Here is a 16306-nt window from a genome sequence, read left to right as displayed (position 1 = left end):
GATGAGGCTTGAACAGAAGTTTGTAAAGGAGTGGATGAAGAGCAGCATGTTGATGTTGGTGTGCCTTGGTGGGGGGGGCAGCAGTCTGGGAGCAGTGAGTACAAGTTTAAAAAAACTTAGCTACACCCATTTTGTTCTGTATGCTCCAACAATTGTTATATGCTCTAGAGTTGTCTTTATTGCCACAGTTACACAATCTACAGTACTGGCTTTATCATCAAACATGTAACAATTACAAGTCTCATAACAATCTTTAATTTTGTTAGAATGCCTGTTACAGCAAAAACATTTATATTCTGACAGAACTGTCTCTAGTCATTGTTTCTTAACCACATTTCACAAGTGATAAAAAGATCAATCTTGTGGGAACATAGCAATTTTTTCAATAAAAGTATTACTAATGTTCCTAGTATTAACAACCAGAACAGATGTATCAAATGTTGCTATATGTGAACTATTACATTTTTGACCTGGCAAAAATCATATTTTGTGCTGTTCATATATTGCAATATATCTGCTGCAAAAATTCTCTTTCCTTGTCTTGATAAGTGCATTCCATCACACAAAAATACATGTGTGCCCAAAATTAGACTTAGATGCTCTCCTCATTTCCATTTTTAATCTAGGTTGTTTGTCTTTTTGGCTTTTCCCGGTTAGGGGTCGCCACAGCGAAACTCCAGTCTGCTAATGATTGGCAGTAGATTTTTTTATGGTGCCGATTTGCCAGCCCAACACCCAACCTTCAGCGAAGGCATGCCCATTCACGCATGTCTTTTGAGGTCACTTGACCACGGGGAGGACATGCAGATTCCACACAGAAGGCACTCCAGCTGCGGCTTCCCCATCTAGGTATTTACGCAAAAGGTATTTTCATTCATGCTGACGTGACTCTCTCTTCTACATGTGATTTATGAAAAATGCATCCTAACACTTGCACAATCTATTTGATCTAAGAGGGCTGTGCTTTCCGTACTAACAAAGTAAGTCCTTAAAGATCAGATAGTTTGTACAGACATGAATAAAAATCCATTCAATGTTCATTAATTTACAGACATGAATAAAAAGCCATTCAATGTTCATTATCCTCTCTACAAATGTAAGGATAAGTTCCTCTAATAATTTAATCTGTAATTATAGAACATCATTTCTGACCAGATCTGAATAGTCTCCTACTTATAATTCAGTAATGTCTACTCTGTCAGTTGTTACAAGGGAATTAGTCTTATTAATCCCACTTTTTTTCATAGCATATTACATTTACAAGCATACAATTTTCATCCAGCTGGCTTTGAACTTCAGTAACTTCATCCATGTTGTCGACTTCAGTCTTTCTTCTCTTTTTTCCTTACAGTAATGTTTTTTAATCCTTCCCAAGTTCAATTTTGATTTCTTCTTTTTAGCCTACCACTTGCCTCATTTTTCTACCTTTTCTCTTGGAAAAAGGATTTCATCTTCTCTAGACTGAATGTTTTGCAATGGAACAATTTACCATTTCCTGTAATCTGTTAGATAACAAAGTAATATTCTTTTTTGTTATATGATCTCTTTGCATAATAAACATCAATCATTTTCTTTTTCTTCCCAGTTAATTGCTGTAAACATTTTTCTTTGTTTCTTTTTTATTTTCTTTTACATCCTCTTGGTCTTCAGATTGCAGAATACTTTTATACTGAATTACAAAGTCATTGGTAGTATCATGTTTAATAGGGGTTGAATGATCTTTACTGACAGTGGATGCTCCCTTTCCTAAATGTGTTCTGTTTGCACATTGCCTAATATTATATATCTCATCAGCCCAGTCATTAATGTATGTAACAACTATTTTCTAAGCTGAAAGTGGCATCCTGACAACTTTGTGAAATTGTAGGTTGTTATAAAATGTCACATAATTAAAAAAAATATCAGGTTTAAGTAAATGCAGTGAAGAGCGCATCACCTTTTTTTTAAGGAAAATTGACCAAAGACTTCAATGATTGCTGGATATGGAGAGCTTTAGTAATGTATGTGGATCATGAATCTGTATCTTGACAATACGGTACTTCAGTTTTACTGCCATTTCTGTGCATGCTCAACTTCTATTGTACCTGGTTATAGTGAATTCTTACATATGAACCTTTCTATTACAAGGTTGTTATTATGAGGCTAATACATCAGACGATCCCATTAAAAAGGGCATTGTTTAGTCATATTTGGAGAGATAACACAGTGCTCCACATATTAAAACATATATAAGCCTGCAGGACATTTATATTTTCTGTGATAATTTAATTTGCATTATTAATTGTATACTTATATTGTTAAATGGATGTGGGGGGGGAGGGGTTTAGCTTTTATTTATTTTATTTATTTAATTATTGACGTTTGATTACCTGGAAAGTCTGGCTGGGTAGGAGCCCATTTTCAGCAGGAGAAACGCTACAAAGTATTACAAAACATTTTAAGAACAATTATTTTACAATCTTTAGAATAATACAAAAAAACAACTACAGTTTAAATAATTATACCAGATTAGACATAATATGAAATCATTGGTTAAGAACAGATACAAGTTGTTGACAATGATTTAATAGAGACATTTTAGCCAGTTTATGGAGAAATTAAGAGTAAGTTAGTATAATACAAACATAAATTGCAATATGATGTGAGAGAAAAGCAGACTTATGGTATATTTAGAGAAAAAGCCAGGGGAAAGAAATTGATAGAGGTAAAGAAGTGAATGAAGAAGGGAAAGTAAGGCAATATAAAGTAAGAATAGATATTTGTTGACATTTAGGGATATAGTTTATCTTGGTGTTGAACAATAACAGAGCCAGCGTTGGGCTAGGAAGTATTTCAGAATGGTTTTGAAGGATGGGAGGAAGGGAGAGTATTGATCTGATGAATAGAGATAAGGAGTTCCAGGCTTAGCAACACGGTATACATACAGACAATGGCCAGCAGATTTGATAGATTTGTGGACAGACAAGAGTTTTTGGTCATTAGATTGTGCTGACCAACTGTGAACATAATTGCATAGAATGTTATTTAGTGCTGGACAAGCAGAAAGATTCTAGATAGGTTTACAGATGGTAAGAATCTGTATATATATTAGAAGATGTGGTAGTTCTAACCAGTTTAGGCTTTTTAGTGCTGTATAGTGGTAGATTCTGAAAGGGGTATTTGCTGCAAATTTGGCAATTTGTTATAGCATTGTTCAGGTTTTAATTTTTGTGAAGCTTGGAGGTTAGTGAGAATGGGAGCACCATTAATAAGTGTGGGGAGGAGATAAGTAGTAACAAGTGTAGTTTTAGTTGTGTCGGTAAGAAAGTTTTTGCTTTTTAAAACATCCCTGGTTTTTGATGATTTTTTCTTATGCAATTTTGTATATGCAGGTTGAATTTAAGATTAACATCCACTATTATCCCTAATAATTTGCTGTAAGAAGTGACTTCAGTGGTTGTATTATTAAGAGAAAGAACTTTAAATTTTGCTTTTTCATTAGAGAAGGTTTTTGGGAAAAATGTAGTAGTTTTATTTTTAGGGTAAAGCAAGGGTTGTGAGTTATAAAGCCATATTTCAGCTTCTGTTAAAGCTTCCCGAGTAATTTTTTTGGAGATATGCCATGTTGTCAGGTGTGCAAGTTAGTGTGGAATCATCTGTGTACTGTATTAGGGAGGCCTGTTATGCGGATGTGTGGAGGGTGTTGGTGAGAATGTTAAAGAGGAGGGGAACATAGATAGAGCCTTGTACTACACCAGTGATGACTGGGAGGTATGGAGAGATGGTAGAGTGCCATGTTACTGACTGATAGTTATTGGATAGGTTGCTTTTGAACCATAAAAGGGTGGGCTGAGAGAGAGTGAGACCTAATGAGAGCATTTGAAATATAAGTTTGCTGTGACAAAGTGTGTTGAAGGTTTTAGACAAGTGTAGAAATAAGCAGGTGATTGGTTTGCCAGTATCTCTAGCTTTACTGACAGTATCTATATAAGTTAGAAGTATAGTATTAGTACTTTAGGTAGGACAGAAGCCATGTTGTGTGGGAGATAAGAGTTCTTCCTGCAGGAGATAGAACAATTGTTTTTGAATACATTTTGAAAGTATTTTGGAAAGGTGGGATATGATTACAATAGGTCTAAAGTTAGTAATGTCTGTTGAATTTCTTCCTTTGTGCAGAGGGTTAATGTGTGATTTTTTTTCCAGAGAGAGGGAATGTGGGATTTCTGGATTGACTTATAAAGACTGAAGCTGCTATTTTAAGGTACTTGATTGGAAGGTCTTCAGCTCAAGTAGAGCATGGTTTGAGTTTATGAGTAGTTTTATATAGGATGTGGGTACAGGTTTAAAGATGAAAGTGGATGCACTGATATGTGACTGCTGGGCAGGATTATGATTAGATGTTAGGGAATCCTTGGTTAGAGATGTTATACTACCTATGAAATAAGAGTTGAATTGAATTGTGGTTTTGAGTGATGAGTTATTGGGAGAGAATTAAGGTTGAATTTATGGCCGGTATGCAAGATTTCTTTAATGGCTGTCCAGAATTTTTGAGGGTTGTGTATACTATTGTTCTGAAAGTTATTATAGTATAGTTTTTGTCTTCCTTACTTTGCTTTTTAGTACGGCTTTAAAGGATTCTGAAGTTTTCAAGATATTGTGGTGTTTTATATTTTGCCATTCTTTCCATGCTTTTTCTCTATCCTGCATTAGAGTTCTACTTTTCTGGATAGCCAGATAGTATTATTTATTTTTAGTCTTTTCCTTCTTGGAGGTGCAAGGCTATTTAGGATATTCAGGAATGTTGCATTGAATTCATTTACAGCATCAACTAAGGGGAGACTTTTTAGGAGGTTCCAATTAATAAATGATAGGCTAGTAATGAACATTTCTGGGGTAAACTTGGAAAGGTTATAAACGTGATGTTTAAGTCAAAGTGTGAGATGTCTGGTTGTATAGCTTGCGGGATGATCACTGAGACATACATTGTGTGGTGGTGTATTTGCTAGAGTCTAATACTATGATCCAGTCTAATAGGGAAATGAATGTCTTCCTATAATATGTGGGGCTATTAATTAGTTGTGTGAAACTAAATAAGTTTACACTAGATATGGGGAGTTAGAGTTTATGTCCAACCATGAATAAAAAATACAACAGTCCTAGATAAGGTGCCCCTTGGAAGCAAAAGAAAATTTCCAAAAACACACAAAGGGGCAACACCACAGCAGATATTCGAGCACACTAGGGATTTAATTGATCCAGATAAAAAACAGTGAGCACTTTTGCGTTAAAAAAAGTTTCATCAGACTTTCAAGCATCTAACATCAACTGACAAACTTAAATAGTAACTTCAAATGTCAGTAGCCAATCACTAAATGAAATCAGTTATGACATCACATTCACAGTCATATGTATGTACATAAAACATATAAAATACATCAATTTAATAGATATATATATAGATATAAATAAAAAACATATATGAAAATTTTTTATAGAACTTCACTTTTAAAAACCTCTAGTTAAAAAATTATTTAATATAGTGGCAATTCCTTTATTTAGATCTAGCAGAATAAAATACCTAGTGTACATAAGGTCTAGCCATTAAAAATGGTTTCAGTGTCATCCTGTCATTCAAACCACTCATTTTGTGAGCTTGGAGGTGTATAATCCATTTATTTTCTTGCCCCCTTGTGTGATTCTTAATATTCCCTAACCTACCTGTTTTTTTAATCAACTCTAATACTCTAAACTTAAATTTATGTATGCTACCATGAGTCAACACATGCCTTGCCAATGTATTTTTTTCATCCTCCTTATTGATGGCATATATATGTTCCCTTACTCTTTCCCTGAGGGTTTGTTTTGCCTACATAGAACGATCTACATACCTGGTATTGTGCCAGGTATACCAGGTCCCTCGTCTTACAATCAGCATACTGTTTAAAGATATAATCTTGTCCAGTGACAGGATGAGCAAATCTATTGTCACCTGTCATGTATGGGCATTGATTGCAGTCTCTGCAAGCAAATGCCCCTTGTCTATCAGACCGTAATATATTCTGGGTTATATCATCCTCATAACATAACAGTCTCTTTAGGGATTTGTTATTCCTAGATGTGTATCTTGGTTTAGCCCCTACTATTGTTGAAATTCTCTCATGTACGCTCAATAGTCTCCAACTTTTATCTATTATTTCTTTTACCTTAACATTCTTGTTGGTAAAAGGAATTGTTACTCTAAGTCCAATACTATTTCTTAATTTCTGTTGCTCATTGTCTAATCTATTAGTTGTATCATAAATCCTATGAAAAAATGGTTTCCCTTTTCTTCTCCTTTGTATTTCATTACCACTTATCTCCTTCTCTATCTCATTGATCTTGTAGCCACGTTGTTTAAAATTGTCAATAAATGTCCTATGTGAATAAGAGTAAGAATCATCATGACTAGTAAGTCTCGATACCCTAAGAGCCTGGCCCTTCATTATATTAGGATATATATATAGGATGGGTGCATACTGCTACAATATAATAAATTATTTCTCCAACACTGTTTCTTAAACATATCTTTATGTATACCATCTTCATTTCTAGTCAATTGTACCTCAAGAAATTGTAGCTTTGTATAGGAACTACTACATTCAAAAGATATAAAAATCTGTCATTCCATTTATATATTGGACAAAGTCATTTAACTGTTCTCTCGTACCTTTTCATACAAGAAAGATGTCATCCACAAATCTTCTGTAGTATTTAATATACTCACTGAAACCTGTCCCATTCATCACATATGTCCTTTAAGTTTGTCAGTTGATGTTAGATGCTTGAAAGTCTGATGAAATGTTTTTTAACATGAAAGCGCTCACTGTTTTTTATCTGGATCAATTAAATCGCTAGTGTGCTCGAATATCTGCTGTGGTATTTCTCCTTTGTGTATTTTTGGAAATTTATGTCCAGCCAATTGACATTCATATCACCTAGTAGTATTTTTTGTTGTGAAATTGTTATGGATATCCAATGTAGGATATCTTCCACTATAGCTGTATTGTCACCAGGTTGGATGTAAAAAAAAAACAGTAATACGTATTTGTTTATAATTTATCAGGAAAACTCTGCTGGATTGAATTGTGGTATTGGTTTCTTGTAAGGGGAAATGTGGCAGTTGTTGTGAAATATTTAAGCATTACCACTACCTTTCCTCTTTATACAGTCATTATGGATGATATTACAGCTGGGAGGTATAATTTTTGAGTCAATTATGCTGGGTTAAAGCCATGTTTTACTTACAGCCAGAGTATCAGGCTTATGTTGGGTAATCCATGCATGTAGTTCAGCAATTTTATATCTTATGCTTCTAACATTTATGCAAGAAAAAGTTAGATTACGGGGGTTGGGAATTGACTGTTGTAGGTTTAGTGCTATGTGTGGAAGAGAATTGTCTTGATTTTCATTATGATAGGTGGGGCCAGGATTAGTGTGAATGTCTCCTCCTAGAAAGATTTTAGTATATTGAGGAATTATTGATATTGTTTTTTGGGGAGTATTTTTCCACTTAATTTTGTTTTGGTTTGAGTTGAAATGGAGTTACTCGGTCTATATTTGGAGTAAAGATGAGGAGCATCATTAAATAGGTTTGATGTGATGTGTGGAGAGTATAGGGAGGGAGTATGAATAGGTGGTTGGGACAGAGCTGGAGATATGCTGAGAGCTATTATAGAATCTTGCTAGAAAGATAGATGGTCGAGTAGCAGAATAAAAATAGAAGGTAAGCTGAGGAGTAGCATAATTAAGTAAAGGAATCTGTATTTTATAGTTGGCAGGAAGTAGGGAAGCAGGAATAAAGAAGGAAAAAGATGCTGCAGGGCAGAAGGATAGTTAGTGGTGGTGGAGTCTGAAAGCTGATAGAAGATAGGTAGAAAAGTAGTGTTTTCTATGAAGGAAGAAATTTAGGTTGTCCTAGTATCTTCTATGGAATATAAGGAATAGAGGAGTTAAAAGGATAGAGTATGAGAATGTAGGCAAAGTAGGAAGAAGTGAGGGTTTATTTGGGAAAAGCAGAAGATACAATGTAGAATAGATACATGCTGATACGGATGGGGTGTCGTTGTGAATGAATATAGTGCAAAGCAGTATGGGAGGGGGAAAGGTTGAGAATGGTGCTACAAGATTAAATGGAATTTGGGAATTAGGCAAAAAGAAACGAGTGCTTGCACAATAGTGGTAAGGCTGCTTGGGCGAGTAAGGGAATAGAAGTCACAAGTGAAGTGTATATTTAGGAAGTATAGTAGAGTAAGAGAGGGTGCATGAGAATTTGGGGTAGGGGAGCATAAGAGGGTTTGGTGGGAATTGAGGGTAGGGGGGCATAGTGGGCTCTCACCTTAAGGTCAAATTATAACAGAGTAATCAGTTTATAGCTAATAGAAGACCATTGACAGAGAGGTACAAAGTGGAAGTTTTCTTTCATTTCCTGAATGCAGAAACATGTCAGCCAGGACGACTAAGTAGTTGGCATATATGGTATAAGCTATTGGTCAAGAGAAAGGACAGTTGCCAACTTAGTAAGTGGTCATTAGAGTGTAAGGACTACTCTTTTGAAGGAGGATATTAAGTTAAATTTTCAGAACAGGCAGACACATATGTAACTAATTGAGGTTAATACACACCAGGGTTGTTTAAGATAAATTTGATTACTTTGTACAAAGACACAATTCTCAGTGAAAAACATTTGGGAGTTGCCCCTTGTGACAGAGCTCTTGTAATATCAAGGTCAGATGTAGTTACTACAAGCAATTGTACAAAGATAAAAATTCTCAGTAAGAGTTGGCCCTTGTAGTGCATAATGATACCAAAAAGAAACATTGGAAGCTTGTGACCTGTAGCTTTTGTTCAGGATTATTGGTCACCCTCCAAGTTATTTCTTCTTAGTGCAAACAAAAGGTTGAAATATTGTGTTTTGTGGTTAGATTCTGATTTGCTAGTAACAGTTCACACTTTGCTGACAGCTCAGTCACCTTCAGAAGGAAACTATGTGAGATTTTTTTGACAAAAAAGTTTGTTTCTTAGTGGCATGTTTCCCTACTAAAGTCATAATTTATTTCAGAATGGGAGTCAAAATAATCCTGTTCTAGAACTGGCATTTTGAAAATTTGCTGAGAATTCAACACTGATTGACTTTTTTAGTTTTTATTATTTCACATTAAATTTCATTCTGTATGACTACTGGATGACTCTTCTTCACCTAAATCTGCATCATGAGTAGACATGTTTATAGGTTAACACTTGGGGAATTGTTATCTTGTTGAAATTTATTCAGATATGCAATGCATGGCCTATATTTCTAGCAAAGTACTTATTTATCTTTCCTCTGTTTTTACAGAGAAGCATTTCTGTCAACAGGGAACATACAGGCATATCTGTGTGTAACAGATCATATGTACCATGCCCTGCCTGCATTAAGTAACTCCTTGGTTCCTAGTGCATTTGGTTCACAGCTCTCTGTTCCACAACCACTGAATCCATGCAGTCATAAGGTAAGCAAAATATGATTGAGTTCAGAGCTTTCACATGCAATTGCTATGGCATGCCAGTATTATAGTTCTAACTGTTTTGGGGAAACTGCTTTTAATAATCACTACTTCTGCATCTGGCAATGACTTTTAGCCTGGCTTTACCACCCACACTTTCAAGTTAGCAAATGGGGTTATACTAAAATAGAAACAATTATGTCAGAATATGAGTAATATTATCTGTGCCTTGCCTTGGTGGTACCTCAGATTAATTTAAGGTTTACCAGAAAAATGTAATGTCACGCTTTCTTCCATTTTAGAAATGTTTACCTTCTGTGATCTTTTTCTTTTAGATAAGTATTGCCTAATTCTCATGCACATATTGTTTTATGATTTCATAATATTCTTTTTCTTGTCAGAAAAGGTGGCTTCCATCTTTATATTCATTTATTGGTAGGAATTTCAATTATTTTCAACAATCCAGTGCTGATATCTTAAAAAAAGATTTACTAAAGTAACTTTTGTGGTTGCTCGTTTTTTTTTTTTTTTGACAGTATACTATTTGTGCTCTGAGCAGTCTAAGACTAAAATCATTGAGTTATCTGGCAGTTGTCTGTGTGGTTGGAGGCTCTTCTAATTTTTAACTGTGTGAGCGACAGCTGATGGAAATCTGAGTGCTGTCAGCCTAGGAACAGGGCTGGCCTTAGACCAATTGGACCAGTTTAGCCAAGTAGGGCCCCAGTCCTTCAGGGAGCCCTGAACTAGGCTATGATAAGGTGATTATCATATACATGGCCCAAAGATGCATCTGAGAGACACTACAGCAAAGTGCAAGGCATTTTCCTCTTGGTAGTTTTGCTCCCATAGTAGTTCTAAGTGTCATTAGTGGAGTAGACAACCATTCTTGTCATACGTTACTCCAGTTGCTAGTCCAGTATTATTAATAACTGCAGTTTAATGCCTCTTGTACAGCACACAGTGCTAGCTGTTCATGCTCCCTTGGTAGTCGGTTGCTGCTGCTGAGTAAACAAGAGGGTGTTCAACTGAAAACGTGTGAGATTAACCATCTGGCTTTGTATAGCCCTTCAGTTACTCTGCCAGAAGATAAGATTAGGTTTAATTTGTTTTCTTTTTGCTTCTCTTGCTGACATGTGGTTTATGCGTGATAGCTAAAGAATACTGTTACAAGAAATGACTGTGGAATAGTCAGTCTCAGAGGGCATGAGAACAATCACTAGTAAGCATAAAAATATAAAAAAAATAGAACATACTGTGATGTGAGGTAATCTCTGATCAGTAAGACGTGTGACAGACAGAATGTCACCAATTCAGTAGTATGGCAGAGAAAGGTTTGTTGCAGTCACAGAAGGGAACAAAATAACCCAGAGGAGTGAACCATGAAGTGCATGTGCTGAGCAGTGGGAGGCAGAGCTGGACCAAAAAATGATTCACTTGCCTGAAAGAGGAAAAAAACAATACCATAAATAGTTTCATTAGTATATTTACAACAGGTATATGGTTGGACTGGACTGGGAGAAGATTTTAGGAAGAACTGTTATCATAGCATGCAGAATAAACTGTAGTTTTTTATGTTTCCTCTGCAATCATGGGGTTTCATTAAGGTATTCTCATTTCTTCCCATGTGCTCAAATGTTATGGTTAGTGACTGCTTTATTCTTACATATAATATTTACTGTTACACTTGTGTTGTGGGATATAACTGGAAAAGATCTACATACATATATTAGTCCAAATGAATAGTTTAACAAACAAATTAAAATAAACTTTCAGAAATAGTTTCAAGTTGGATGTTGTGTGAACAATCCTGTTTCTAAGGAGAGGCCAGAGATTACTACTATTATCATTGCTTAGAATTCCACAGAAGCTCAACTGTTTTATGTGGTTTTGTAGAAATACACTGGCTTTGACAAATAATTAACTTGGCAAGGAACTCCAACTACTCAGAGCAAGTGCAGAAGATGATTGGAAGCTTGTGAAGGGAGAAAGGAATGGCATGAGATCAAAATGTATAATGGAGGTTAGGATTTTTTCATATTCTTTTTGGGTGCCCATCTTCCCAAAAGTATCAAGTGCAAGCCCACTGACCCATTTGTCCAGTACTACCTGGTATCCAAAGACAGTGAGCATGAAAGGCAGAAGGTGGGAACTGCGATGAGTAAGAATTTTCCAAGTTGCCTGTTTTAAAAAGAGCCTTCTCCTTAGTAGCAAGGACTGCTTGATTTTGTCTGCTGTACCACCCAAAGATGTTGGAATGTGCAGAGTACTTAAATTACACATATCAGTTTATATTTGTTTTATTTATTTATTTATTTGTTAACCAGTGTATAACAGTGCTCTGCCTAGAACATTTTCAGGATCAGCACAGTGGAAAACAACCAAAGAAACAATAAACTTTAATCAGCATCTGTACAACAGTGATAATGTTAGAGCAAGTTTACAGAGAGATATGTCATGATAATATGGGACATAAATGAACACAGTCAAAAGAAGACATGATACAAGAATTTAGTCAGTAAAATAGGTTTGAAGAGTAATTGTATACATTCATAACATCATATAATATAATGCTTCTATGGCGAAAATTATATGCAAAGCATTTACACTATATACAACTGCTGGGCATCGGATGCATGCTTCTCAACCTCTTAGATGGACAACGCCATAAATAATATGGGGACAAAGGCCCCAAAATAAAAACACTTTTTAAATATTGCTGTTACAAACTTAGAAAGATGATAGAATAACAGGGTTTGCATTAGCATTAATTTTCTGAAGGGTATGAATTCTGAAACTCAAATGTCTGTCATTATTTTCTGGCATCAACCCTCAATGATTTACAAACAATTTGCCAGAAAACTGCTATTTTATGAGAAACACATCAAAAATATGAGGCAAAAATCTGGGCATTCTGTGAAAATCTGTACAGTTGAGAGGTATGGGATATGAAGGAGAATAAAACATGAGCCAAGTAGGAGAGGGGTGACAGATAAAAAAGAAAAAAAAAGTGTGAGAGGAGACGGGAATGAACAGCTACCTCCTATACTGGTTAAGGAATTTCAGGCAGGATTGTAGAAGACTGGGGAAGTGTTAATTTATAAGCCAGGATGCACCCAACTGATGAAACATCATGCAGATACAGGGTCTCATAGTCAAACAGGCCCCTTACAGTGTACCTGAGCAAGTTAAGAAGATCCTTTGAAAGGAAGAGAGAAGATGTTGGATCTGTGGATATTCAAGGAATCCAACAGTTTACTTTTGTTTTATCGTGTTATGACAAAAATATATGGTAACAAACATATTATGGTTTTTTTTTATTTTTAATACACAGTAATAGCATAAACTGAAATAGTACTGAGTTCAAGAAACCAGCAAGTGAAGGAAAGTATAAGGTGATAAATGGGGAGTCAGTTGAGGGACCCCACGAAGAATTTCCAATTTGGTTCCCAGTTATGGAACTTAATGGCAGTTTATACAAATGAGATGATAAGAATGAGAGTTTAAGTAGCTTTAGCTGTTTTAATGGCTTTTTTAATTATTGATTTGTTTCATATTTAGATTTTAGATTAGTTTGCATGTCTTCTCTGTCAGAGATGTAGTATGTGCAGAGTTTTGTTATTTTTTTGAACTGTGGCTCATAGGTTCATATGTTCACATGTTGCTACTAGGCAACAGACCAGTTAAGGTACATGAAGCACAGGAATTGCACACCATTTAGTATATCCAACTACAAGATTGCCATGTCCATAAAGAATATTGGGCTTCCTTTTGCTTTTGAAATGTTGGCATTCCAAAATGCCGAGTGCCAAAAAACTGAAAAAAAGGACCAAAAACCAGAAAAGAGCGAATCTTAAAAATCACTGTTCTCCTTAAAACTTCTTCCTGTAGGGGGCCAACCCCCCACCCCTGCATCCCCTGAGCTTATATATACAAACAAACAAACCCACCTCTATAGACAACACAAAGAAAAAAAAAACTAAGGGTAATGCTGCTCAACGCCAGAAGTCTAAACCTCAAGATGCACACACTTGAGACTCTCCTCAATATGGAGAATATCGATATCTGTACAGTAACAGAAACCTGGTTCAAGGCTCCCGAAAGCACCCCAGCACTACCAGGTTATACTTCATACCATGCTTTTCGGCCACAAAACTCGGACCAAACCACAAAAGTAGGGGGAGTATCCATATTCATCAAAGATACCCACACCTCCAGGTTAGTGGCACTGCACAAAGCATTGGATACCATCCATGTGCCACTAACAGTGGACAAAACTGCCTTTCAGTTTGTAGCCTGCTACAGACCACCCTCCCAAACACAGGAACCCCACTCGGCTTTCCTGAGAACACTGGAAAATATGAAGGTCTCTCCAAACACCATTATATTGGGTGACTTCAACTACCTAAACATTGATTGGGAAAACTACTCAAGCCCAAACACCCTCGCCCAACAGTTCCTTGAATTTATAAATTCAAATGCTATGGAACAGCTGGTCACCACTCCCACAAGAGGGGAAAACATATTGGACCTGGTCATCACCAACATGGGGTCTCTTTGTTCCACACCAGAGGTATACCCCTCATTGGTAAGATCAGACCATAAATTAATCTCACTGGGCATCCATATTCCATCCCCACCCCCAGCCAAGGAAACCATGGTGAAGAACTTCTCAAAAGCAAACTTCACACTTCTCAAAACCGAGGTGGAATCCTTCAAAGGCCCTGGGCCAGTGGAAACTACGGCCCAAAATGCAGAATCCTTTACAAAAGCATTCTATGGACACCTACAGGAATGCATGGAGCATGCTATCCCAAATAAAACTAAGACTCACTCCTCCAAAGGCAGGAGACCCCAGCCATAAATAAGCTATATAACAGAAGGAGGAAGCTACTACATGATAGAGCAAAATCCCAAAAAGGGAAGGTGTCTCTGATCAGTACTAGCAAGAAACTACGATCCCTCATAAAATCATCTAAGGCCAGCTTTGAAAGAAAAATTGCACAAGACACTAAAGATAATCACAAAGCCTTCTTTAGTTATGTCAGGAACCTGGGAGGCAACTTCCAGATATGCTCTAAGTTAGTGCAAAATGACAAAAAATACACTGAACCCACAGACATTGCCAACATCCTGGCAGAAAGGTTCAGTGCAAACTTCTCCCCCCCTTCCCCTCCAAAAGAGCAAATGTCTATCCCAACAGAATGTAGCCTCCCTGTGATCACAGTTGCACAGGTGAGAGCTGCCCTCTCCAAAGCAAAAACACAGCATCAGTGGAACCAGACGGTGTCCCAGGCTGCGTCTTACATGAGCTCCAAGAAGAACTAAACCCTCACATAAAGACACTTTTCAATCTCAGCCTTATTACAGGATATGTACCCAAGGAATGGCGTACAGCAACAGTGGTTCCGCTCCACAAAGGTGGTGCCACAACGGACCTCGGAAACTATTGCCCTATAAGCCTGACTAGCCTGGTATGCACGGCTATGGAGCGTATCATCATGGAAATCATAAACAAAGACATTGGGAATGTCCAGACACTGGATCCTACCCAATTCGGCTTTGTTAAGGGCAGATCTTGCCTCTTGAACCTGGTCAATGTCTTTGAAACTGTTACCAAAGCCATAGATGAAGGGAAGGTAGTCCACACAGCCTACCTGGACCTTGCAAAAGCCTTCAACAAAATACCCCACTCGGGCATCATAAATAAGCTCACCAGCTTAAATGTCAACCCCTATGTCACAAGATGGTTTGAAAACTGGCTCAGAGATAGAACCCACATGGTCAGAATTGCAGGTACCATGTCAGACTCTAAATCAGTTACAAGTGGCGTCCCACAAGCTCAGTCCTGGGACCTCTCTTGTTTGGTATATATTTCTCTGAGATGCAGGCTAACACGGGTGGACTATGGCTGACAAAGTTCGCAGATGACTGCAAACTGGGTGCCATAATCGACTCTCTGGCTGACAGGAGTATCCTCCAAAAGGGTCTCACAGAGACGGATAACTGGTGCCAGAGCCATGGCCTAAACCTAATTGCCAAAATGTGCATTGTCATCCCCTTTGGGAAAAACAAAGTGCCCACAAATTACCACATAGGTGGTAATCCATTAAGTATGGAAGAAGTAATTAGGGACTTGGGGACCCAAGTAGATAGCAATCTCTCCTTTGACAATCACGTTGCCAAAGTAGTTAAAAAGACCTTCTATATAGCCCACCTTATCACGAAAGGATTCACATCTAGATCAAGAGAGGTCATTGTGCCCCTCTGCTCATCACTTATCAGGCCCATAATTGAATACAATGCCCCATTTGGGATGTACCTTACCCGACACCTGCAGCAACTAGAAAGACCCCAAAAGTACCTCACCAAGAGGATCAAGGGACTCAAACAGATGCCCTATGCAGTTCGGCTAAAGAAACTCCAGCTCTACTCAGTTGCGTACTGTCTATTCAGAGGCGATCTGTGTCTGACGTATAAAGCCATGTCCAACCCTGAATTAATGGACATGCTCCACCTCAAGAAATGTAAATCACTTAGAGCTACGCGCTCCATGGACTTGAACCTCAGCATAGAAATAAATAGGACATGCTGAAGGGACAGATTCATATCCTAGAGGAGAGGCTCCCCTCACTCTGGAACAAAATCCCAATCCATGTTAGGCAGAGCTCCTCACTGACCCTATTCAAGAGAAATCTTGACGAGTGGATGGGAGATTGTACGTTTACCTCTGGGATCTCTTCTGTGTCCTTGCTAGACAGAGGTACAGTAAACTAACCTTAATATGGCTACCTTCTGTGACCTACTAT

General features: G+C 37.2%; 1 protein-coding gene across 1 annotated transcript in view; it reads left to right on the top strand.

Moving 5' to 3' along the window:
• LOC122799665 overlaps positions 1–16306 on the top strand; it is a 1990791-nt gene that overhangs the window by 1228488 nt on the left and 745997 nt on the right. The window contains exon 36 of the mRNA XM_044068913.1: positions 9353–9506. Coding sequence (XP_043924848.1) covers positions 9353–9506 — 154 coding nt within the window. The remainder of the gene's footprint in view (positions 1–9352; positions 9507–16306) is intronic.

Source organism: Protopterus annectens, chromosome 1.part0 (genome assembly GCF_019279795.1).
Source record: "Protopterus annectens isolate FY-2018-M chromosome 1.part0, PAN1.0, whole genome shotgun sequence".
NCBI classification, from domain to species: Eukaryota; Metazoa; Chordata; order Ceratodontiformes; family Protopteridae; genus Protopterus; species Protopterus annectens.
This window is presented reverse-complemented; position numbering and strand designations above follow the sequence as displayed.